The following is a 26727-nucleotide window of genomic DNA, read 5'->3' as shown; positions in this document are numbered from 1 at the left end:
TGCATTTCACTGTATGTTTTGATGTAGATGTGACAAATAAAGCTAATCTTTTATCTTTTTTTTAAAGCATGGTATGTATGGATTCTAAGTGCTGTGATGGCAGTCTACAGCTTAAGTACCCGTGGATTTGCCCCACTGAGATTCGAAAATGTAATAGAAGCAGAGGCTTCTACTGGAAGGAACATTTTGAAGAACTCCATTATTCTAATACATGCATCAAGACCACATGCAATTCTCCCACCTCCTATAGGGATGCAGGTTAATTAATGAGTGCTGGAATTTAGTGTGTGGGGTGGGAATTTTGATGAAAATATTGGAAGAATAAAAATGGGATTGGTGAAAGGTTAGTGTGATGGTCAATGTGAACTTGGAGGGCCTTCTTCCAAACTGTGGCATTATGACTGAAAATTGTTAATGCTGATTTTCACTTCACTCCTGCTGATGCTGAATTTCTTGTTTCGTGACACAGAAATTATGATCTGAACTGTCTCTTGTCCAATTCATGTTATCTCCGGTCATCCAGTTCTCTAATTTTGCTGTTCGGAAGTCTCTTCAATGATGTCCATTTGACATAAGGACTTTAGTAGAAAATTAATAAAACTTTTGTCTGCAAAGACTACATTTGTTACTCCTAAAAGTTAGCCCATAGAGCTGGAATTGACATTTTAAGAAAACTAATAATTCCTAAAGCAATTTCAGTACAGCAGTCTTTGTCTGTCTTGTTTTGTGTATGCTTCTGATTAGCATGCAAAATACTGACACTGAATAATTTTAACTGTCAGAAATAATTTCGTACGTTTCTTTGGATTATATATACTTGAAAACATTGAGCTCCCTTAAATAACAATTGATTTGGTAGGTAATTTATAAATTCTGTAAATCATGATTTCATTTTAGGACTAATGTCTAAATAAATGTTAATGCAATGTTATATATTTGGCTTGAAGAAAGGAATTGTAAATGCCTTATAAATTTGTGTTTCCAAAAGTGTAATTTATGAAGTAATTAACTGTATGCCAGATGATCTATCGCCTTGGCCTTAATCAGTGTATGAAAATGATTAATGAATAACCTAATTACATGAAAACTTAAGAAACGGAAACAGGGGTAGGCCCTTGTGTCTGACCAACATGAAGTAAGATCATAGCTGATCTTTTCGCTCAGTTTTAGCATTATGCTAAAACTAAAATATATCAGACTCTAATATACCTAGTCATTGGATCTCTTGGGTAGAGAATTTCAAAGATTTTCTGGGTGAGGAAAATCCTCCTGTCTGTGACCCTTATTTTGAAGTTGTGATCCCTACTTTTAAATACATTTCCCTGCCTCTATTTAAAAATTATTTTGCTTTTTTTATTTCATGACCACAGTACATGACCTCATGGTTTCAATATTTTATTCTAATTCTACCTTGTCCTCTCCAGTCACTTTGTATGTGTATGCTGAAGGCCCTCTATATCCTTCTCACAATGACAGTGCCTTCTAGGCGTGGATTGTGAATAGCTGGTACTCTTTTTATGTTTCTTTAAGTTAATCTGAGTTCATGTCAATATATTACTCCCATTCCCCTGTGCTCTAATTTTGAATAATAATCTTTACAAAGGCCCTTGAGAGTCAAGATACACCACATCTATTTATTCCTCCCCGACTAATTTAGCTGCAACCTCAAATATGATGTCATAATTCCTTGTTGCCAGTCATATGCTCTTATTTCTTTTATTCTTCCTGCTACAGTCATGAGGCCAGTAAGTTTGAAATTCCCATTTTTTTTCTCTCCTTAAATGAGTTGCATTTACTACCTCACAATTGATAGGGACCATTTTAAAATTTTGGAAAATGACAACAAAGTCAATCACTGTGTAGCGATTTTGTTTATTAAATATCTGGATGCTATCATCAGGTCCATTTATCTTTGGCCATAAACACTCTCTGAGGTGTTTACATCTCTGAACATCTTGTAACCATGACTCTGTAAAGGCTGATAGATGGCATTAATTTATTTCATCTTACCCTATTAATTTTCCTATTGTGTTAGGAATGCAAAATGCACACATATAATGAGGCTTTATGTACTTAATATTTCAGAGATATTTGAGTAATATTGTAAATATATTGCATGATTAAGCATTCTTTGTTTAAATAATTCATTATGGGTTACGTGTAATTGTATATGAATGGCATATGTCATCAGGCTGCCATGTCATATGTATGTGCCTTGCTAAAATAAAAACGAGGTACACACATATCTCCCGGGTTCTTGTTTTGTTTTCAATTAGTTTTAATACTTTAAGGTAACAAAACATATGTCTTTGTTTTGCCTCTTTGTCATTATTCTGCTCTGACTTCCATTTGGTGATGTACATTTATGTTTGTATGCTCTATACCTTCCTTACACTTGGTATCGTTACCCATTTCACTACTCTCAACCCTTAGGCCTATTCATTTTTCCAACATTTTAAATCTGCCCTCAGCTGCATCTTCCCCTACCACCACCTCCACACAGACAGTATTTTGTTTAAAAATCTATTTGTGTAATCTTTGTTATTCAGTTTACTACAGGATAATCCAAATGAGCCCATACTACTGGAACAGCACCTTCTTTCTCAGTACAGGTACCAATGCCTGATGAATTGAAATTAATTTAATTCTTAATTCAGCTGTTGGCTGAATGCCAAATTGTACATGGCTCAAGTGGTTCTGTTTATTAAATTGCTCTTTTGGCTTTCATTCATCTTCAGCAGCATTTCTTGCTTTATCCTTTGACGTTGGTTGCTATGTGGATCCACAAGAACTGGGTATCTTCCCTTCTATTCTAAGTTCCTCACCATCCCCAAGGTGATGGCCTAACCCCTGGTGCTACATAAGGCAACAGTTTTCGACAGTTGCACATGCAGTTAGAGAATAAAATTGGCCCGCCCCCTCACTATACCTGCTCTATGCCACTAAATTCTTTATAATTTTCCCAATATGAATCTCTTCTTGTATCATCATAAAGCAGTCTCTGTTTACATTCAAAAAGGTTGCAGAACTTGTATACCTTTTTGTGAAGTACTGGGACTGGGGCTCTTCCAGTATTGTCTTCAGCATCATCATATCTGCCACACCCATTGTCAAAAAGTCCCCCATCTCTTGATAGACTAGTTTTGCGGTAATTAAACCCTCACTACTTAGGTATTTCATTTTAACATTTTTATTATGGTTTAGGACAGAGAAACAAAATTGGTTAATTGATGTATGATAAATGTTTGTGTTTATCAGCTGAGGATTTATGTTTGAGACCTGAATTTAGGGGGAGAGAATACATCTTAAGTAAGATTTTGGTGCAAAAGCATTGGGTAGATGGTACTTGATCCTGCCTGTATCCTCTCCTTTCCAGCAGGATCGCAGCACTCACTAGTTTCTGTGGCCACACAACTCTAAGTGTTCTGGACATATCAATGCCACAAATTGGCAACTAAGCCTCAGAGAACAGATCCCCAGCTGTCCTCTTGGCCTTCCAACAGTTCATGGTATCATTTTGCCTTTTCTATTATTTCTGACTGTCTCCTGTGATTGGTGGGAGGCATGTTTAAATAGTTGAAACATAATTACATAGTTAAAAGCTGTTTTAAATGAAAAGATTTATTAATACATATTTACCTTGGATATCAAAATTTTAAACAAAAGAAATCAACTAAGCTTTGCTTTTTCATGAAGTCATTGACTCCATTCAAATGTTAGCTATGGGTAATTTAGTGGGAGTCCCGACACTAAGCATATCCAACCCCTATAGCTCAGTAAAGCTGGAGGTTGGATATAGTACCATATAACTTACAGCACCTTTGGAACATGTGTGCTGCAGTGCAGAGAAGCCCAGGGCACATTTATACACTCACTGCAGCTAGCCTGCTATTCATTACCTATTAGGAACTCATCTCTGGGTGAAAGATCAGTAGAAGCAGGTCCAATGAATAATGTTAAATATATTGGTTAGAGTAGAATATGAATTTATGAATATGAAGAGTTTCTGTTGCTGAATAATCTGCTCATTCTTTTTCAAAATAGAAAAAATATTTATATTGGTAAATATTTATGTTTTATATTGATGTTTTTCTATTTTTTCCTAATAGTAATGCTGTCAATATATTTATTTGTTTTAGAAATCATATTATTGAAGAAAAAAGTTTTGTGCCATGTGAAGAGTTGCTGTTTGGCCGAATGTCCTTTAAAGGTTTTAACCCTGAGATTGAGGTAGGGTGGTGTTTTCAGTTTGGAGTGCTAAATTACTTTATTGGACTTGTATACTCCAACACATGTTCTGAGCATCATTAATTAAATAAACATCATAAGATGTGTTGCTGGATATCTAGTCTTAAAATATTATAATTCGGCATTATTCTTGTTCTCACCTAACACCCATGAGCCTTTGCATCCAATACCCTGTCGTCCACAACTTGTGCCATCTTCAACAGGATCCTGCTACCCCCAAACACATACTTCTCCCATTCCCCCCTCCCCCAACTCGCTGTCCATTCTTCCCTTCCCACTAATCTCTCTTCTGGCACTTATCTCTGCAGGTGACAGAAATATTACACTTGGTCCATTCACCTTCACTCTCACAACTATTCTGGGCCCCAAATAATCCTTCCAGGTGAGGTAACATTTCACCTGCGAATCTCTTAGGGTCGTCTGTTGTAGTCTACAATGGTGAGACTCGACATAAGTTGGGTTACCACTTTGTCAAGTACCTCTGCTCCGTCCTGCAAAAGTGGAACTTCCCAGTGGCCAACCATTTTAATTCCTATCCCTATTCCTGTCTGACATGTTGGTCCATGGCCTTCTCTTCTACCATGATAAGGCCACCATCAGTGTAGAGGAGCAACACCTCATATTCCGTCTAGGTAGCCTCGGCATGTACAATGATTTGTCGGATAACCATAGAATTTTGTATAATCACAGAATGGTGGAGAAGCATATAAAAATATTAAATTTAAAAGGGATTCGATTGTGTCAAGAGACCATAAGACATAGAAGTAGAATTAGGTCACTAGGCCCATCAAGTCTGCTCCGCCACTCCATAGCTGATTTATTATCCCGGTCAACCCTGTTTTCCTGCCTTTTCACTAACCTTTCATGCCCTGACTAGTCAAGAACCTATCAACCTTCGCTTTAATAGGTAATCAGTGACTTAGCCTCCACAGCCATCTGTCGCATTGAATTCCACAGATTCACTACCATCTGTCTGGCTAAAGAAATTCCTTCTCATCTCTGTTACGAATTGACGTCCCTGTATTCTGAGGCTGTGCTCCCTGGACCGAGACTCACCCACTATAGAAAACATCCTCTCTACAACCACTCTATGCAGGCCTTTCAGTATTCAATAGATTTCATTGAGATTCTCTCCCCCCCCCCCCCCCCACCACCACCTATTCTTCTAAACGCCAGATGCTCCTCATACTATCAAGTTATCAGATGTTCCAGATTTAACTCTTTCATTCCCGGATTCATTCTCTTGAACCTCCTCCAGTGTCCACACATTTTTTTCTTAGGTAAAGGGTCCAAAACTGCTCTCAGTACACCAAGTGCAGTCTGACCAATGTCTTGTAAAACCTCAGCATTACATCCTTGCTCTTATATTCTAGTCTCTCAAAGTGAATGCTAACATTCCATCTGCTACTTCTTTGCCCATTTTCCCAACCTATTTAAGTCCTTCTGAAGACTCCCTGCTTCCTCAACACTACCTGCTCCTCCACTTATCTTTGTGTCATCTGCAAACTTAGCCACAAAGCCATCAATTCTGTCATCCAAGTCATTGACATATAACATGAAAAGAAGTGGTCCCAATACTGACCTCTGCAGAACACCACTAGTCATCGGCAGCCAACCAGAATAGACCCTCTTTATTCTGACTCTTTGCCTTCTGCCGGTCAGCCAAAGCCAGTCTTCTATACATGCTAGTACCTTTGTTGTAATGCCATGGGGTCTTTCCACAAGGATTCTATTTCTTCCGATCCTATGTCACCTCCTTCTAAGGATTTGATTTCATTTTTTACCAACAGAGCCACCCCACCCCCTCCACCTACTGTCCTTTTGATACAGTGTGTATCCTCAGATTTTAAGCTCTCAACTATGATCTTCTTTCTGCACTCTAGCTGTGACCACCTCAGTAGAAGTCTCAACTGTGAAGTCTGCATGATCTTGAGTGCTCTAGTTCCTTGACCTTGTGTCAGTCTGGAGCTAAAGTTGAGTGTATTTCCTGCAGATGTAGTCATCAGACAGACTATTAGGTACCCTGAAATACCACATCTTACAGAAGTAGCATTCTGCTGCCTGAACTACCTTCCTGCCTACCCTTGTTATGCCTCTTAACTTCTCAAACTTAAGTTCTAGCCTGCGCTTGTTGAGTTAAAGCCTGACCACTATAACATTGGCCCTCCAGCAATAGCCGATCCACTTAAACCTCACTTCTTTTTATTGGCCCTTGCTAAGCCACTATTAACCCAAGTAATCTCTTGCTCTGCAGGTACGTCCGAACAGGTCCTGCTTGCTTTTTAAAACTGGCGCAGGAAGTCCACAAGGAACTGTTTCTAACTCATTCTGCAATCTCCCGTTCTAGAGGAAAGGAATGGATTGATTAAAAATCTCATTTAAAAAGCCAACAGTGACATGTAGAATTATGTTGCGTTCTCCTGTGTTGTGAAATGCTGTGTTTAGTTGAATGCCCTCAAAAAGACTTTTGATTAAGTCTTGATGGTGCTTATGGTGGACTGCCAATGGAAAGAGACTGAGTTAAAACAGCTACTGGTGAATTTGAGGGACCACATCTTAGCAGCACCAAGTGACCATATTGGAAATAGAATCAAGAGAGATTAAATAGAATCATGTGGTGGGAGGTACTGGATCCAGTCAGTAAACATGTTGGACATAACAAGACTTGGAAAATAGTGCAAATTAATGTTCTGCGATTGACGTGAGCATACATTAGACCCCACGTCATGGCCATTCGGTTAACAGAAATTTGGCCATAATGAAATTCACAAATCAAACCCAAAGATTTGTGATGCAAAGGTTGCTCTCACAGAATTAATAAGCAAAGAAACACAAAATTAATCTTTTTTCAACTTCCATTTCTTTACACATGTACAGATGAAGTGACTTTGCGATTCTGAAGGTTGCAATGTAGACCATTTTCTAATAATACAAACAAACCCCATTCCCACCCTTCTCCCATAACGGTGGGGGTATCCATGGGGGTAAAGGTAAGCATAAAATTAGACATGAGGTAGTCGAATACTTTTGATACATGTTGAGGTCACCACCAGTTGTGCAAGAGATGAAGCAGAAATGAAAGGGTTGGAAGAGTCTGCAGTCCTTGCTGAGTGGGATTTAAACAGAAGTCTGTAGAATTGAAAACATTTGTCATTAGTTTTTCTCCTTATTGTGTATTTTTAGAAAATTGGGTTGTACACAGAGTAACAAAATATTAGGGTTGCACCTACAATGTATGTCTAATACAACTGCTATAAATAGGAACACTACCAGTGACACACTTGAAAGTTGCTAGTGAACGCAGCAGGCCAGGCAACATCTCTAGGAAGAGGTACAGTTGACGATTTGGGCCAAGACTCTTCGTCAGGACTAACTGAAAGAAGAGCTAGTAAGAGATTTGACAGTGGGAGGGGGAAGGGGAGATCCAAAATGATAGGAGAAGACAGGAGGGGGAGGGATGGAGCCAAAAGCTGGACAGTTGATTGGCAGAAGGCATATGAGAGGATCATGGGACAGGAGGCCTAGGGAGAAAGAAAGGGGGAGGGGAGAAGCCCAGAGGATGGGCAATAACGAATGGGGTACGAGGGGGAGGTGGGGCATTAACGCCATCAGGTTGGAGGCTACCCAGACGGAATATAAGGTGTCGTTCCTCCAACCTGAGTGTGGCTTCATCTTTACAGTAGAGGAGGCCGTGGATAGATATATCAGAATGGGAATGAGACATGGAATTAAAATGTGTGGCCACTGGAAGATCCTGCTTTCTCTAGCGAACAGAGCGCAGGTGTTCAGCGAAGCGGTCTCCCAGTCTGCGTCGGGTCTCGCCAATATATAAAAGGCCACATCGGGAGCACCAGACGCAGTATATCACCCCAGCCGACTCACAGGTGAAGTGTCGCTTCACCTGGAAGGACTGTCTGGGGCCCTGAATGGTAGTGAGGGAGGAAGTATAAGGGCATGTGTAGTACTTGTTCCGCTTACAAGGGTAAGTGCTGGGAGGGAGATCGGTAGGGAGGGATGGGCGGGATGAATGGACAAGGGAGTTGCGTAGGGAGCGATCCCTGCGGAAAGCAGAGAGGGGGAGGGAAAGATGTGCTTAGTGGTGGGATCCCGTTGGAGGTGGCGGAAGTTACGGAGAATTATATGTTGGACCCGGAGGCTGGTGGGGTGAAATAAACCAATTTGTGGGTCTAGCCTACTCTAAAATAAAATTCAGATTTAACTGTTGATACAGTACTCAGATGGAAAAATCAGTGGTCATGAATTAAAATTACACCATAGGCACTTCTGGAGTTGAAATTGAAGTCAATATATCTGCCAATGTGTGAACAACTTGCTATTTATTGAAATAAAAGGCTCACTTGGGTCATTAATAGCCTTAAAAAAGCCTAGTCTTCAATCTCACAATATACTTTACTGTTAATGTCATCTAAAACAGCCTAGCAACCTCTGAAATGTAAAGCAATCAATATCTGTCTTTGTCATCTTGATTATTGACAAAGATTTGTCAATGCTGCATACTCCTAAGGGAAAAATGCCTAAAAACATCCTATTCATTTTAATGTTCTTCAAGTACCAGCAAATTACATCTCAACAGCTAAGCCTCTTCTTAATTTTAAATTCAGAAAGTAAACCACCATGAAATTTGAACGATTTGTTTAAGACGACCAACTATAACTACATTCAGAAAAAGACTGAATATCAAATAATGTATTACAGAAACTGGTGGCACAGATGTATTCCAAGAATGAAAATGAAGAGCCCGAAGATCAAAGCAAGATGGACGTAGATGTTTCAGATGAAGAAATGGCTAGGAGGTAAGTTGCTACATTCTAAGACCTATGGTTCAACACATTAGGTTGAATTCATCAATCAGACCTGGAATATAGAATGTATTTAATAACTTCAATTTGAAGATGAAATACATATTTGAAGACAAATGATGGATGTTAAGATTGCAACTATTTTTGAGGTGTTGCAATACATCATTGACAAATGTGTAATTTTCCTCCATTACAAAAATCATAAAGCATGAAAATAGTGCTAAAGTTTAAGTAGCAAAGAATTAGAGAGCCAGTGAACTTTAAATGGAATAAATGATCCAAACTTTTAAGGGAATAAGGGTGAATTAATAGATTTATTGGTGTCATTACTCTGATATCAAACAAGAGCACTGTACAAAATAATTACATGCTAGGACATTCATTACTTAACATCATCCCTGTCTCTCTTCACACATTCAAAATTTCTCAGTTTTTGAATTTGTGCCAAAATAGCATTATTGTACCAGTTTCTTTTTTCTGTTTTTTTCCCCTTTCTGGATTGTTTACTCCAAGAGGCAATTACTCATCCAGGAGGTAGTCAGTACTTGTTGACTTGTTCTGCAGTCAAGGAATAAAACAAACTTCTGGTGATAATAAATGTTTGGGCAGCATCTCTGGTGAGACAAGCTGATTTACCACAATATTTCAAATCGATAAACTTTCATCAAAATCATGATAAAAGGTCAGTGATCTAATCTGTTAACTTCATTTTTCTGTCCAATAATTACATAGAACAGAACAACACTGGACAAGAGTCCTTTGGACCACCACGTATGCACTGACCATGACACTTGTCTACCTGTACCGGATCAATATCCCTCTACAAAATGTCAACACTTTTTCTCACCTACAATTCCTTTTCAACCTGCTGAGCTCCTCCAGTATATTGTTTGTTGCTCCAGATTCCAACATTTGCTCTTTCTTGTACCCTCTACTCAGAACTCTCCTCAGAGCTCTTTTTGCTGTGTACTTTCCTCTTGCATTTGACCTCCTAAAATGCATCTCCTTGCAGTTGTCCAGATTAAAACTCAACTGGCATTTCTCCACCCAAATTCGCAACTGATTTATATCTAGTTTTATTGTTTGACAACTTTCATCACTATCTGTAAACCACCAACTTTTGTGTGATCTGTACACCAACTGATCAGACCATCCACAATTTCATTCTATTCATAATATAGGTTTCCCCCACCATCCGAAGGTAAAGCATTCCTCTGAAACAGTTCGTAAGCCGGAATGTCGTAAAGCGAAGAAGCAAATCATACCAAATAACGCATAAAAATACACAGCCTATATAAAGTAGAAATGATGTATGTACAACGTAGTATCACTTACCAGAATTGGGAAGACAGCGCCCAGCACACTGATGATGGTGTGTTAGGCTGAGTCGTCGGAGGTTGGGGTGGTGCAGTGGTTCCCACCCTCCAGGCAGCAAACCGATACCGATCCGCGAAGAATGCAGCGGTATAGCGGTAGCCAGAAGGCACCCAGCACATCTTTAAGAAAAAAAGCCGAAGTAAACAAGCTAATTAATTAGGTGCCGCCCGGCATGTAAATGTCGGCCAAGATCAGAGGCGACACAATCGGCAATCACCTCTGACCTGAGCCGATATTTATGTGCCAGGCAGCACCTAATTAATTAGCTTGTTTACTTTGGCTTTTTTTCTTAAAAGATGTGCTGGGTGCCTCCCGGCTACCGCTGCATTCTCCGCAGCAATGTATCAGTCCGCGGCCCAGTGGTTGGGGTGGTGGGACACTGTGGTGTCATCTCATTGTCGTCTGTTTCCATTAGGGCAGGCAGGTCATCTTCTTCTATGTCTGCCTGCCTCGATGTCGAAGGTCGAGGTTCGTCGTCTGCTGTGGCTGATGTGGAAGGCTTGAAAAATGACTATGCTTGACTGCTTAGCCTGGCACATTTTTCCATCATACAGTTCTTTGTAAGCACTCAAACCATCTTGCAAATATGCCCTAAACTTAAGTACCCTTTCAAAATTAAAGTCGTACTTTATCATTGCAGCGAAAGTCTCACACAGTTCAGTTCCTGGATGGCTTCACTTTTGGTCCATTCGCTACTCCATTCGGTTTCAATTGTTATCCTTTCCTCTTCCAATTGCATCAGCTCTTCATCTATCAGTTCTTGGTCATGGGATGCCAAATCCTCTTCAACATCATCTTCGTCAACTTACACAAGCCAAACTCACTTTGTCCTTACTTCGTTCACCACGATCGAAACGCTTAATTATGTCTAGTTTTACGCTAAGTGTAACACCCTTATGAGCTCTTTTAGGCTTTTCTGATACCTTAGAACTCATCTTGCGAACGGATGCCCACAGGCACATGGTTAAACAATGCCGGCTAGAATGCAGTTCCGGGGGAGGAGCTTGGCTGCTTTTTTTCGCGCGCTGCCTTTTTTCATAACAGTGAGGTTTCGTAAAGCGAACGTTCGAAAAGCGGGCGACACCTGTGTGCCTATATGTGTGTGTGTGTGTGTGTGTATATATTGCAAACAACTGAAGTCCCAGTGCTGATCCTTGGAGAACACCACTAATCACCCTCAACAAATATCCTCTGTCTTCTATTGCTAAGCCAGTTCTAGATCCAGTTTACTAACTTGCCATGGATCCCATCTGGTTTAAGCTCCCAAACCAGCCTATTATGAAAGACTTTCCCAAATATTTTACTAGTGTCATGTGAGCAACATTCCTACTGTACCATTGACAACCATTTTCATGACCTACTCAGAAAAAAATCACATCAGATTTGTTAGACAAGAACTCCTCTGCACAGAGCCATGATCCCTCATCAGTCCATAATTTTCTATAATTCCAGAGTAATTCCGAATTGTTTTTTTTCTTGGATTTTGATTATTATTATATTGCTATACTAATCATTACTAAGGGATTATTCTACAGATCCATTCATAAGCATCCTACCTACCTTCACCTGAAGATATAGAAATGGTTTTGGGTTTAAAAAAAAAATAAGGAATGGAAGCTCAGTGGTTTTTGGAGACACAAGACTGTGGATGCTTTAATCTAGAGCAGTAGACAAAAATGTTGGAAGAACTCAGTAGTTCGGGCATCATCTGTGGAAGTGCACTCCGGATGCAGGATCTCGACCTGAAATGTTAACCATCCCTCTGCTCCCACAGATTCTGGCTGATCTGCTGAGTTCCTCCAGAAGTTTGTTTTCTGTTCTTTCATAATACAGAATTGTTAAGACCAATTATCAACCTCTTACTAGAGATAAACCTGGATCATCCAACTGACCACACAACTGGACATAGCAAACATAGCTTTTAGTAAAGATCGGCTAGTCCTGGGGTAAAACTATAATAATTACTATTGTCCATTTTCAAAAACTTTGAATTGCCTCGACTGTTCTATTAAAAATAGACTTGTACTGTTTCTACCTTATTCCTTCTGTGATAGGACTGTATAATGAATTATTTTGATTTTAGTCACTTTTGTATAGTAAATAATTCATAATTAGCTCCCATAACAATAGTGTGACATGGACTAGATTATCATAATTTAGTTAAGTAGCCAGGCCAGCAAGGATAACTTCCTTGCCTTCTTCAAAATGGTAGTATGATAATCATTTATATCCACCTGAAAAAAATGCTTTCATTCAAGACTCCACTTCCCAATGGTAATGAATTGAAGTATCAGCTCTGAATTTTCTGCCTCAGTCCTTGGAAGGAGACTAGACACTAGAATCATATGAAGCTGAGACAAAAGTGTTGCCAGATTCACAGCTGAAGATGTGATTTTAATGAGCAGATGGTATAACATCATGGTAGCATCTTTATCCCCGGAAAAAGGCCAAAAATAAAGTGATTCCTCTATTTTACTGATATCAATGACTAAAACTACTGGAATATTTCACTTCATGTCATAACCTGATTATGAGAGTCCTTAATCATTTTTCTCTTTTTTTTTCCATAAATGGACCACTTCTCATTTCCTTTATTGCTGGGGAAGTAATGTTATTTCAAAATATTTTATGTAACAGGTTTTTAAAAGATTTACCCTAATCATCCAGAAATTCTGTAGATAATTAGAATGCTTTCAAAAGGAAAGCAAGAAAACCATTCTGTCTTTAATTCCTTCTTTATCTTTCTCTCTGATTTGGTTCTGAGTACAAAATAAAATTCTTATTTATTGGATAAGAATCTAGTTCTTTATGCTCCAGGTGCCATAATCAGTTTATCTGTACAGTCGTGTTAATGACTTGGGAAAAATAAACATACTCATGGAGAACAGATTGATTAATTATCAGTCAATTCTTCACGATGATACAAACCGTTATACATGCTCAGATATTAAAGTAAGAGTTTTTTTAAAAATTAGATCATGTGGTAGAGAATGCAAGATTTTAAATTGTGCTTATTGTAGCACACTCATGCTAATTTCTGCTTTCCATTGAAGCATCTTATATTTCTCAGTACATATAGGTTTAGCTTGCATTGCAAATCATGCTGCACATTCATAAATAATTATTGAATCTTAAAATGTAATTATTTAGAAGTGTCATTTTTTTCAGTAGTGAATCTTTTTGGTACCCTTGAGTTTTTTTGAAATGCTGAAGTACTATTATACTACTTGTTATTGAGAGGTTATTAGATATCTGACCATTAATCTTTATTTCTGAAATAGTTTTTTGCTGATAATGTAGTCTCTTGAAATGGATATCTCAGTCTTCTGGCAAATGTGCTTCTTTTACATTATGAAATTTTCATAGTTCATTGAGGTAAATCTTGCTAAGAAAAGCCACGTTGACAGAAGTGAATTGCTGGCTTCTCAGTTTCTGCTACGCTGTAGAATAAATCCTATTTCTCAACAATTTTGTGTTTTCCTGTGAAATTCATCATTTTCTTTTGAATGACATCTGTTATCTGTTTGCTTCTTATGGTTGCCAACTTCACTCATCCTTCATAGGTCTCCGGAGTTTCTTTACTAGATTGGATTGGACTAGAGTCCTCAATCTCTTGTTGCTTCTGATCACACAAAATGCTGGAGGAACTTAGATCAGGCAGCATCTATGGAGAGGAATAAAGAGCCAACATCGAGAGCTTCTGATCTTAACTTTCACTGAAATTGTGGGCTTAGCTGCTGTTGGTCCTTGTATTTGATTCCCAGTGCTCTTTATTAAATTGAATGTACCGACGGAAGTAGCAGATGCCACGATGCACCTTTGCTGATTCATGATCATTATCCTTTTTCATTTCTGTTCCACTGATGACTTCAAGCAAAGCATCCACTGATGGTTTACCTTTTTTTGAATAGCTCTGAATTGGTCCCTCTCTATTAGTTTAAATAGACCAAAATATTAGTTTAAAAATTTAACCTCATCTACTAATCACTTTCATCTTGTCACATATTCTCAGTCTTGAATATTGTACTATTATTACATAATCTCATGTCTAAGATGTATATGTAATTAGAATGGGATGGTTACTTTGTGATTTGAATTTCCCTGTTTATTTACTTGTACATTTTGGCTACAAGTCCCTACCTGAGCCCATCTTAATTTGTATCCCTGTCGAGCATATTAACCTCTATCAGTACTACCCTCAATCGCAGGACACTGCAAAGAATGGTGTTGACAGCCCAGCACATCCGTGGATGTGAACTTTCCTCTATTCAGGACATTTACAGCAGCAGATGCGTAAAAAGGGCCCAGGGATCATCAGGGACTCCAGCCACCCCAACCAGAAACTGCTTCAGCTGCTTCCGTATGGCAAACAGTACCACAGCATTAAGACTGGACCAACAGGCTCCGGGGACAGCTGCTTTCACCAGGCCATCAGATTTATCAATACACATTGATCTGTTTGCATATCTGACTGTACATACATGTATACAAAACAATTATGTATACAATCCTAGTGCTTGGACAATATCCTCCCACATTTTCCTTCCTTACTACTTGCACATAGCAACAGAGATGCAACAAAAAGATTTTTGCTCCCTCATATTGTGAGATGGATGTAAGAAATAAAATTCTAATTCTTATTCTATCATGCAACCTACCTCTTTCCAGTGTTGAACTCATCCGTACTAGTGATAGTCCACAGTGATCTATATAAATAACCTGGATGAAAAGATCAAGTCAAGTCACTTTTTATTGTCATTTCAACTATAACTGCTGGTACAGTACATAGTAAAAATGCAACAGTGTTTTTCAGGACCATGGTGCCACATGAAACAGTACAAAAACTACACTGAACTATGTACAATGACACAAAAACTACCCTAGACTATAGACCTACCCAGGACTGCATAAAGTGCACAAAACAGTGCAGGCATTACAATAAATAATAAACAAGACAATAAGCACAGTAGAGGGCAGTAGGTTGGTGTCAATCCAGGCCCTGGGTATTAAGGAGTCTGATGGCTTGGAGGAAGAAACTATAGTCTGGTCGTGAAAGCCCGAATGCTTCGGTGCCTTTTGCCAAATGGCAGGAGGGAGAAGAGTTTGTATGAGGGGTGCGTGGAGTCCTTCATAATGCTGTTTGCTTTACGAATGTAGCGTGTGGTATAAACGTCTGTAATGGCGGGAAGAGAGACCCCGATGATCTTCTCAGCTGACCTCACTATCCGCTGCAGGGTCTTGCGATCCGAGATGGTGCCATTTCAGAACCAGGCAGTGATGCAGCTGCTCAGGGTGCTCTCAGTACAACCTCTGTAGAATGTGGTGAGGATTGGGGTGGGAGATGGACTTCTCTCAGCCTTTGCAGAAAGTAGAGACGCTGCTGGACTTTCTTTGCTATGGAGCTGGTGAGATTCTCCACCTGGTGAACACCAAGAAATTTGGTGCTGTTAACGATCTGTACAGAGGAGTCGTCAATGTTCAGGGGAGAGTGGTCATTCCGTGTCCTCCTGAAGTCAACAACCATCTCTTTTGTTTTGTTCACATTCAGAGACAGGTTGTTGGCTCTGCACCAGTCCGTTAACCGCTGCACCTCCTCTCTGTATACTGACTCATCGTTCTTGCTGATGAGATCCACCACAGTTGTGTCATCGACGAACTTGATGATGTGATTCGAGCTGTGTGTTGCAGCACAGTTGTGGTCAACAGAGTGAACAGCAGTGGACTGAGCACACAGCCCTGGGGGAGCCCCGTGCTCAGTGTGAGGTCTCCCAGTCAGGAAGTCTGGGATCCAGTTGCAGAGGGAGGTGTTCAAGCCCAGTAGGCTCAGCTTTCCGATCGGTTTCTGAGGAATGTTTGTGTTGAATGCTGAACTGAAGTCTATGAACAGCATTCGAACGTACATGTCTTTTTTGTCCAGGTGGAGGGTAATGGCAATGGCGTTGTCTGTTGAATGGTTGGGATGGTACGCGAACTGCAGGGGGTCCAGTGAGGGGGGCAGCAGGGTCTTGATGTGCCTCATGACGAGCGTCTCAAAACACTTCATGATGATGGATGTGAGTGCAATGGGATGGTAGTCATTGAGGCAGGACACTGAAGACCTCTTTGGCACAGGGATGATGGTGGCGGCCTTGAAGCACATAGGAACGACGGCACTGCTCAGGGGGCTGTTGAAGATGTCAGTGAGAATCTGTTAGCTGGTCTGCACATCCTCTAAGCACTCTGCCAGGCATATCGTCTGGTTCAGCAGCCTTCCATGGGTAAGCCCTGCACAGGGTTCTCCACACATCGGCCACAGTAAGATACAGCACCTGGTCATTTGGAGGAGGAGGGGTGGTCTTCCTCGCCACCACATCATTTCCCGCCTCAAAAGAGTGTAGAAGTTGTTCAACGCATCTGGGAGGGAGGCATCACCAGCACAGGCAGGTGGTGTTGTCTTGTAGTTGGTGATGTACTGAAAATGCCCTTCCACATGCACTGCGTGGCGCCGCTATCCTGGAAGTGGCTGTGGATTCGCTGGGCATGTGCACGCTTTGCCTCTCTGATGGCCTGGGACAGTTTGGCCCTCGCTGTTGTTAGGGCTGCCTTGTCACCTGCTCTGAAGGCGGAGTCACAGGACCTCAGCAGCACACGCACCTACGCGGTCATCCATGCCCTATGGTTAGCACGTGTAGTGATGGTCTTGGCCACAGTGATGTCATCGATGCACTTGCTGATGTAGCTAGTCACTAATGCCGCGTACTCCTCTAAGTTGGTAGAGTCGCCATCGGTTGCAGCCTCCCTGAACATGTGCCAGTCAGTGTTCTCAAAGCAGTCTTGAAGAGCAGAGATGGCTCCTGCTGACCAGGTTTTCACCTGCTTCTGAGCTGGTCTGGAGTGCCTGATGAACAGCCTGCTGGGATTAGCATAACAGAGTTGTAGTCTGAGTAACTGAGGTGGGGGCGGGACTGCACCCAGTATGCGTCGGGAATGCTTATGTAAACATGGTCCAATGTGTTCTCTCCTCTCGTTGCAAAGTTCACATTCTGATGGAATCTGGTGTCACGTACCCCGTGACGGGTTAAAGATCCAGCAGAAATGGAAAACACTTTGGAGTCCAGTATTGCTATTAACTAATGGTATTTATTAGTAACTACGCAATACAGTAATACAAATGCAGATACATCAAATAGGTTAGCAATGATTATATATATAAGTAAGTGTGGAAATATGTGAAAACCAAGCTTCTTCAAGTCTTGGGGTAAATAGATAGTCATATGATGATGAGTAAAGTTCAGTTCATGGTATTGAGTTGAGTAGTGATGGAGAGAGAGAGAGAGAGGGAGAAATTTGAGTCTTCAAGTGAGCTGACGCTGTCGATCTTCCTATTGGCCTCCGAATTCCTTTAGAAGTCACCAACTGTGACCACAACAAAGGGGACTGTTCTTCTGTGGTAGAATTATCAACCCAGGCGAGGGTTGGACACACGAATAACTCCCCACCGGTCACACCCTTTTCACACTGCGAGAGCTGCTGATCGATCCTCCAAAACCCACTTTTTCTGTGGGCACAATAAAGCTCATTCCGTGTCCAAAACCATGTGTCTATAGGTCTATCATCTGACCTTCTATTTATCTCACCGTGCTGAATACCAGCTGTCTCTTAAGTAGCTCCTCCCTTCTCTCTCTGTAAGATCTTACAAGCAGGCAGCGTCCTTGTAGAAAGTATAAACAAGCTGTGAGCAGTCTTTGCCTCTCTCTCTCTTTTAAAAGCACAGTTCATAGGAGTAATTCAGGACCCTGTCACACTGGCTTAAGGTTCGTGTGGTTAAAATCTCTGGTGACAATAAACAGTCTATCAGGGTGTGCGTTCTGCAGTTTGCTAATAGCCCCAAACAGTTCACAGGACGCTTCCTTAACATTAGCGCTGGGGGGAATGTAGACACCGACTATTAAGACAGTGGTGAATTCCCGTGGTAAATAAAATGGTCTGCATCTAACAGTCACAAACTCCACCAGCGATGAGCAGTATCTGGAAACCAGCACAGAGTTCTTGCACCATTCCATATTGATGTAAACACACAAGCCCAAGCCACCACTGCAAGTCTTACCGGAAAGAGCTGCATCTCTGCGTGAAAGGATGAGCCCGTCCTGCTGAATAGTGGTGTCCAGCATTCCATTGCTGAGCCATGTTTCCATGAAAACATACGCACAGCAGACTCTGTACTCCCACCGAGTATTTTGTTGGAGTCGGATGTAGTCCAATTTATTGTCCAGGGAGTGGACATTGGAGAGCAGAATGGACGAGAGAGCCGGCTGGCTAGGGTTTGCTTTTTGCCTGGCACGGACTCCTGCCCGCTTACCTCGCTTCCGCTTCCTGGCACACCGCTTATGATGTCCCCACCTCCAGCCACTGGCATCATGCGACTTAGAGGACTGTAGGCCCGATCCCCTCAGCAAGCCGAGGTCGCGTAATTTAACCAGCAGATCTTCATGAAGGTTTGTTTTTGGGCAATTTCTGTATTGTAGCAGTATCTGGTGATGGTAGATAGTCACTTTGTTATCCATGTGCCCTAATCAAAAATTGTGCCTTAAGTTAAAAAATTAAGTTAAAGTAATACCAGATCCGAAAGGCCACTGCTGCCATGCCGCGCCACCTTATTAATGGAGTTAGTAAGTTTGCAGATGGTACGAAGATTGGTGGTATCAGTTGCAGGTATGGGCAGAGAAATTTCAGCAGAAATTTAGTCCAGTCAGATGTGAGGTGTTGCACTTTGGGGGAACAAACGTAAAGGGAGAGTACATTTTTAATGCCTAGACATTCCGTAACTTTGCCTTTCATGAACCGATAATTTCTCATCCTTGCTATTTCTGACGAACTGTGATTCCATTGTCTCAGTCTTGAAAAGATCACTTATTAGCAGCTATCTCCCTGATCCAGTTCCAGAGATGTTGACCTTTGAGGAAATTCCCAAGTACTAGCACTTCGCCATTGACAAAGATTCATTACCATCTTGATAAAATATTTACTTAAGCATTGTGATTGTTTTGCCCTGGAATGATCTCAGCCTTAGTTCTTCAGATCCACCAAGTTTGCTGATGTGTTTGTATCCAGTTCAAATCTCTCAACTTTGGGATCATCATCATAAACAGAAGGAACTCGGCAAGTCAGGCAACATCCATGGAGAGGATTAAACAGTCTTCAGGTAATCCTGATGAGGGATCCTTTGTTTACTTCCCACCATAGATGTTGCCTGACTTCCTGCATTCCTTCAGCATTTAGTGTGTGTGCTCAAGATTCCCAGCATCTGCAGAATCTCTTTTTGATAATCACTGACAGAAAAATGGCTTACACTCTGGGGAACCAGAGTGTAGGAACAGATGTAGGGGAGAAGGAAGAAAAAGAAGATAGTAAAGTTTTTTGCACTGTTAGTGATAAACAGAGAGTAAGAGGTGGAAAATTTCTTAAATGCATTTATTTTAATGCTAGGAGCATAGTAAGAAAGGTGGATGAGCTTAGAGCATGGATTGACACCTGGAAGTATGATGTTGTAGCTAATAGTGAAACATGGTTGCAGGAGGGATGTGATTGGCAACTAAATATTCCTGGATTTCGTTGCTTCAGGTGTGATAGAATCAGAGGGACAAGAGGGGGAGGTGTTGCATTGCTTGTGAGAGAAAATATTACAACGGCAGGATAGGTAAGAGGGCTCGTCTAGGGAGGCTATTAGGGTGGAATTGAGGAATGGGAAAGGTGTAGTAACACTTATAGGGGTGTACTATAGATCACCTAATGGGGAGTGAGAATTGGAGAAGCAAATTTGTAAGGAGATAGCAGATATTTGTAGTAAGCACAAGGTTGTGATTGTGAGAGATTTTAATTTTCCACACATAGACTGGGAAGCCCATTCTGTACAATGGCTGGATGGTTTGGAGTTTGTAAAATGTGTGCAGGATAGTTTTTTGCAGCAATTCATAAAGGTACCAACTACAGAAGGGGCAGTGTTGTATCTCCTGTTAGGGAATCAGATAGGTCAGGTGACGGAGGTATGTGTTGGGGAGCACTTCGGATCCAGTGATCACAATGCGACTAGTTTCAATATAATTATAGAGAAGGATAGGTCTGGACCCACGGTTGAGATTTTTGATTGAAGAAAGGCTAACATTGAGGAGATGCGAAAGGATTTAGAAGGAGTGGATGGGGACAATTTGTTTTATGGGAAGGTTGTAATAGAGAAATGGAGATCATTTAAAGGTGAAATTTTGAGGGTATAGAATCTTTATGTTCCTGTTAGGTTGAAAAGAAAGGTTAAAAGTTTGAGAGAGCGATGGTTTTCAAGGGATATTGGGAAGTTGGTTCAGAAAAAGAGAGATATCTACAATAAATATAGGCAGCATGGAGTAAGTAAGGTGCTCGAGGAATATAAAGAATGTAAAAAGAATCTTAAAGAAATTAGAAAAGCTAAACAAGGTTGCTTTGGCAAGTAAGGTGAAAATAAATCCAAAGGGTTTCTACAGTTATATTAATAGCAAAAGGATAGTGAGGGATAAAATTGGTCCCTTAGAGAATCAGAATGGACAGCTATGTGTGGAACCAAAAGAGATGGGGGAGATTTTGAACAATTTCTTTTCTTCAGTAGTCACTAAGAAGAAGGATATTGAATTGTGTAAGGTAAGGGAAACAGGTAGGGAAGTTATGGAAACTATGATGATTAAAGAAGAGGAAGTACTGGTGCTTCTAAGGAATATAAAAGTGGATAGGTCTCCAGGTCCTGACAGGATATTCCCTAGGACCTTGAGGGAAGTTGGTGTAGAAATAATCTGACAGAATTATTTCAAATGTCATTAGAAACGGGGATGGTGCTGGAGGATTGGCGTATTGCTCATATTGTTCATTGTTTAAAAAGGGTTCTAAGAGTAAACCTAGGAATTATCGGCTAGTGAGTTTGACGTCAGTGGTGGGTAAATTGACGGAAAGTATCCTTAGAGATGGTATATATAATTATCTGGATAGACAGGGTCTGATTAGGAACAGTCAACGTGGATTGTGCGTGGAAGGTCATGTTTGACAAATCTTATTGAATTTTTTGAAGAGGTTACTAAGAAAGTTGACGAGGGTAAAGTGGTGGATGTTGTCTATATGGACTTCAGTAAGGCCTTTGACAGGGCCCCACACGGAAGGTTGTTTAGGAAGGTTCAATCGTTAGGTATTAGCATTGAAGTAGTAAAATGGGTTCAACAGTGGCTGGATGGGAGACGCCAGAGAGTAGTAGTGGATAACTGTTTGTCAGATTGGAGGCCAGTGACTAATGGTGTGCCTCAGGGATCTGTACTGGGTCCACTGTTGTTTGTCATATACATTAATGATCTGGATGATGGGGTGGTAAATTGGATCAGTAAGTATGCAGATGATACTAAGATAGGTGGCATTGTGGATAATGAAGTAGGTTTTCAAAGCTTGCAGAAAGATTTAGGCCAGTTAGAAGAGTGGGGTGAAAGATGGCAGATGGAGTTTAATGCTGATAAATGTGAGCTGCTACATTTTGGTAGGACTAATCAAGATAGGACATACATGATAAATGGTAGGACATTGAAGAATGCAGTAGAACAGATGGATCTAGGAATAATGGTGCATAGTTCTCTGAAGGTGGAATCTCAGGTGAATAGGGTGGTGAAGAAAGCTTTTGGTATGCTGGCCTTTATTAATCAGAGCATTGAGTATAGGAGTTGAGATGTAATGTTGAAATTGTACAAGGCATTGGTAATGCCAAATTTGGAGTATTGTGTACAGTTCTGGTCACCGAATTATAGGAAAGATATCAACAAAATAGAGTACAGAGAAGATCTACTAGAATGTTACCTGGGTACCATCACCTAAGTTACAGAGAAGGCTTGAACAAGTTGGGTCTTTATTCCTTGGAGCGTAGAAGGTTGGGGGGGTACTTGGTAGAGGTATTTAGAATTATGAGAGGATAGATAGAGTTGACGTGGATAAGCTTTTTCCATTGAGAGTGGGGGAGATACAAACAAGAGGACATGAGTTGAGAGTTAAGGGCAAAAGTTTAGGGGTAACATGAGGGGGAGCTTCTTTACTCAGAGAGTGGTAGCTGTGTGGAACGAGCTTCCAGCGGAAGTGGTTGAGGCAGGTTCGATGTTGTCGTTTAAAGTTAAGTTGGATTGCTATATGGACAGGAAAGGAATGGAGGGTTATGGCTGAGTGCAGGTTGGTGGGAAGATTACAAAATGTGAAAACTATTTTTTGTATTTCATTACACCGTTCAATCAATAACTAAAAGTAAAAGTGTGATTTTTTTCAAATTTCATTTTAAATATTCAAAGTAGGTATATTACAAAAAAAATTGAAGTGCTGCACAATGTTCAGGCCATGTTAAAATTTCCTGCTCAAAGTAATAGTTCATCTGTGCAGCTATAAAAAAAATTACAGGGAACCTTGATCTCTGCATTCCTACAGTTCTTTTGGCAGCTGTTTGTGAAGTTGTCTTGCAGTAGATTTTAAACTTTTAAATTTTCACACTAAAATTCCATTTCTCTTCTTTAAGACTTACTGCTTCAGAAAGAGATTTGGTTATCTTTCATAATTTTATTTTGTGGTTCAGTATCAAGTTTTCTGATGACTTTGCCATAGTTGGATGCATCAGCAAGGGAGATGAGGCTGAGTACAGGGCTATGGTAGGAAACTTTGTCACATGGTGTGAGCAGAATTATCTGCAGCTTAATGGGAAAAGACTAAGAAGCTGGTGGTAGACCTGAGGAGAGCTAAGGTACCGGTGACCCCTGTTTCCATCCAGGGGGTCAGTGTGGACATGGTGGAGGATTACAAATACCTGGGGATACGAATTGACAATAAACTGGCCTGGTCAAAGAACACTGAGACTGTCTACAAGAAGGGTCAGAGCCACCTCTATTTCCTGAGGAGACTGAGGTCCTTTAACATCTGCAGGATGATGCTGAGGATGTTCTACAAGTCGGTGATGGCCAGTGCGATCATGTTTGCTGTTGTGTGCTGGGACAGCAGGCTGAGGGTAACAGACACCAACAGAATCAACAAACTCATTCGTAAGGCCAGTGATGTTGTGGGGATGGAACTGGACTCTGACGGTTGTGTCTGAAAAGAAGATGCTGTCCAAGTTGCATGCCATCTTGGACAATGTCTCCCATCCACTACATAATGTACTGGTTGGGCATAGGAGTACATTCAGCCAGAGACTCATTCCACCGAGATGCAACACAGAGCGTCATAGGAAGTCATTCCTGCCTGTGGCCATCAAACCTTACAACTCCTCCCTTGGATGGTCAGACACTCTGAGCCAATAGGCTGGTCCTGGACTTATTTCCTGGCATATTTTACATATTACTATTTAATTATTTATGGTGCAACTGTAACAAAAACCAATTTCTCCCGGGATCAATAAAGTTTGACTATGACTAAGTGTTCCATCACTCTTTGAAGTACTTTGGGACTGTTTACTGTATTTAAGAGTGCCAGTTTTTTTTTTGACAATGAATTCCACATTATTCCTTCTGGTTTTTCTTAATATTTTCAACACCATTCCCTTCCTTGCCACATAATTAAAGTAGCTCTGTTGAAAGGCACAAACTATGTTGTTTTATCTTGATACTAATGCACAATCTCTGCTTCTGGATTTTTGGTGTGGTTTTCAGTGCTCCTTCAAAGTCTATCCTCCATTATCCAGCTCTTTTGTTACATCACTGCAAGTTAATTCAGTTCTCTGCATTACTCTGCCTGTTTGTGGCCTGGACTAGAACCAGCACTTCAACCATAACGATTTACGATTTATTGTATCACTATCTCAGGAGTTCCTGTAGTGTGGATCATTCTCTGAACATAGCTATAAAGGAGTTCAGCACGCAACTGTAGTAATTTCCTTTAGAACTCATACAGTGTTGATGTTGCATTTAGTGAAGCTTTATCAAATCTTTTTTTTCCAGATATGAAAGCTTAGTGGGATCTATAAAAAGGAAATTTACCAAAAAACGAGATCGATCTGCTGTTCAAAGTGAAGAAACAGAAGGCAACACTAGAGGTGGTAAAGTCAAGAAGACATTCATTAAGCCTCAAGAATAAATTGCAAAAGTATAATTTTGAATGTTTTCATAAACAAAGGGATGAACTTCCTGTCTGAAACTCTGCAGCAGCTGGCTGCTTGTTGTTAATTAAGGAAATATATGGATTGTCTGTATCCTAAGTTTGGAGCTGGAAAGTTTTGCAGCTTGTTGCATAGAGTATTTTGCGAAGAGAAACGATTTTGCTGTTTCGTTGTATTTAAAGGTTGTTCTCTTTGCAATCCAGCAGTATATTACACCACCTGCTCAAGTGATCAGTTCAATTATGTTTAATATTGACTTTAAGGGAAAGCTATCTTGAGACAGAACAATATCAAACTCCATATTAATATACATGGTTTTACAGTTCTGGAAGAAAATAAGGTAGTTTTCTCTTCCTGTGGGATTTTCTACTGATGGTAACTTAAAATGGTGCCACGGTAGTGTAGTCGTTAGCATGCGGTATTATAAATCAGGGCATTTTAGAGTTCAATTCTGGCACCATTCTGGAAGGAGTCTCTATACATCCTCCCCATGGACTGTGTGGATTTTCTCTTGGTCCTGTGGTTTCCTCTCACAGTGCAAAGACCTACTGGGTAGGTTAATTGATCATTGTCCCGAGATTAGGTTAGGCTTAATCAGGGTTGTGTGGTTGCTGAGGTGGTGTGCCTCGAAGGGCCGAAGGACCTGCTCTGCACTGTATCGCCAAATAAACAGAATGAAATACTAAAAGTATAAATATTCTGTGTTAGAGATGTTCAGGTTTTTTATTCTGTAAGATGTATTTATAATATGAATTAGGAAACCAAATCAATTATGTAAGGATTTGAAGTCGTTGATATCTAAACTAGATTCCATAACAATCCAGACATTAACTTTGTACATGATATCATCTAGTCTGTCATTCTCTACAAAAGGGTGGTAGTGTGATTACTCAATTTTAGCTCTGAACCACTGAAATCATTTAGTCATGATAAATTGGAAAGTCACTTGAGATGTAAAACAGAATCATTACATCATTTAACATGCAATATATCATACAACATATTTGAGCATCATGTGGAATTACAACTTGTTCTGAAAAATTAAAGTACATTTTAAAATCAGAATTTTGAATGCCTTTATATACAAAAAGTGATAGATATTAGTTTAAAAATATTACTGTTTATTAAACTTGTATATCTTGAATTAAAAGATGTATTTTTGATGAGTAAATTGAAATGTCCATATTTGAATGCACATCCATGGAAGTCCCAAATTCTCTGTTTGAAGCAGCAGGAGTTTACCAGCAAAATCTGGACCTTTGGGATTCAATCATGCAGTAAGTACATAAAGGTAACATTCAACTAAGTACTGATATCATGCTGAGAGTATGTAGGTTTAGGGGAGAAGAAATTTCAACAAGGGTAATATCAGTTTTGTTTTGTGAGTATTTCTTAACCATAATTTCTTTTATTATACTATGTAGCAACATAGCTATGAGAAGAAAAATCAGGAAAGGACAGAGTAAATTGACTGGTTTTTGTTTTAACAGCTTCTTTTTCACTGCTGAGGTGGGGTGAGAGCAGCTTAACTGAAGATTGTTAGTTCAAAATGGAATGCTTTGTATATCTGAATAAATTTAATGGGATCAAAATGGATGACTTGACAAATTGCAATAACTTCAAATATCCAGGAAGTTTGGCTACTTTTGCTTCATGCTCCAACCACATTTATTGTTTACAAAAATTTTTATTTTATATTACCATATTTGGTTGAAGTCAAATCCAGATTGTTGGAATAAAAAATTCTATGGAATTAAGGCTCTCGTATATGATGCCTTTGGACAGTCTATGTATTTGCCACTGCATAGGTCTGCATTAGTCAATCTATGCAGAGAGCCTGATAGTTATTTTGTATTGGAAACTAAAACTGTTATGTTGTACAATAAGGAACGACCTTTCATAGATTAGAGTCCAGACATGTTGAAATGTGGAAGCAGAGTTTTCTTCTCCCATCATTGCAATAGGTAAGAATTCATGAAACTAACATATCCTTGAAAATTCTCCAGCAATAGGCCTCACTCACCATGATCACAAATATCTTAAAACAAGCACGTCCATTTTATGTAGGATCTGTGCTAAACAACACACAGAATTTCATCTGGAATCTACGTACATCAATTTTTCCTCACGCTTTCCTCTCTGGAATCTATCCTATTACAATACATGGTACTCTGAAAA

General features: G+C 40.1%; 1 protein-coding gene across 2 annotated transcripts in view; it reads left to right on the top strand.

Annotated features, from left to right (window-relative positions):
• The window catches only part of mphosph6 (M-phase phosphoprotein 6), a 55679-nt gene extending 29478 nt beyond the window's left edge, over positions 1-26201 (top strand). Inside the window, exons 4-6 of one of the 2 annotated variants that reach the window (XM_072279865.1) lie at positions 4140-4230; positions 8965-9062; positions 24392-26201. In XM_072279865.1, the coding sequence (XP_072135966.1) occupies positions 4140-4230; positions 8965-9062; positions 24392-24527 (325 nt within the window). In that variant the 3' untranslated portion in view covers positions 24528-26201. The remainder of the gene's footprint in view (positions 1-4139; positions 4231-8964; positions 9063-24391) is intronic. The other variant, XM_072279866.1, reaches the window with a different exon arrangement.
• Positions 26202-26727: the final 526 nt, after the last annotated feature.

Source organism: Mobula birostris, chromosome 15 (genome assembly GCF_030028105.1).
Source record: "Mobula birostris isolate sMobBir1 chromosome 15, sMobBir1.hap1, whole genome shotgun sequence".
Classification (NCBI taxonomy): domain Eukaryota; kingdom Metazoa; phylum Chordata; class Chondrichthyes; order Myliobatiformes; family Myliobatidae; genus Mobula; species Mobula birostris.
This window is presented reverse-complemented; position numbering and strand designations above follow the sequence as displayed.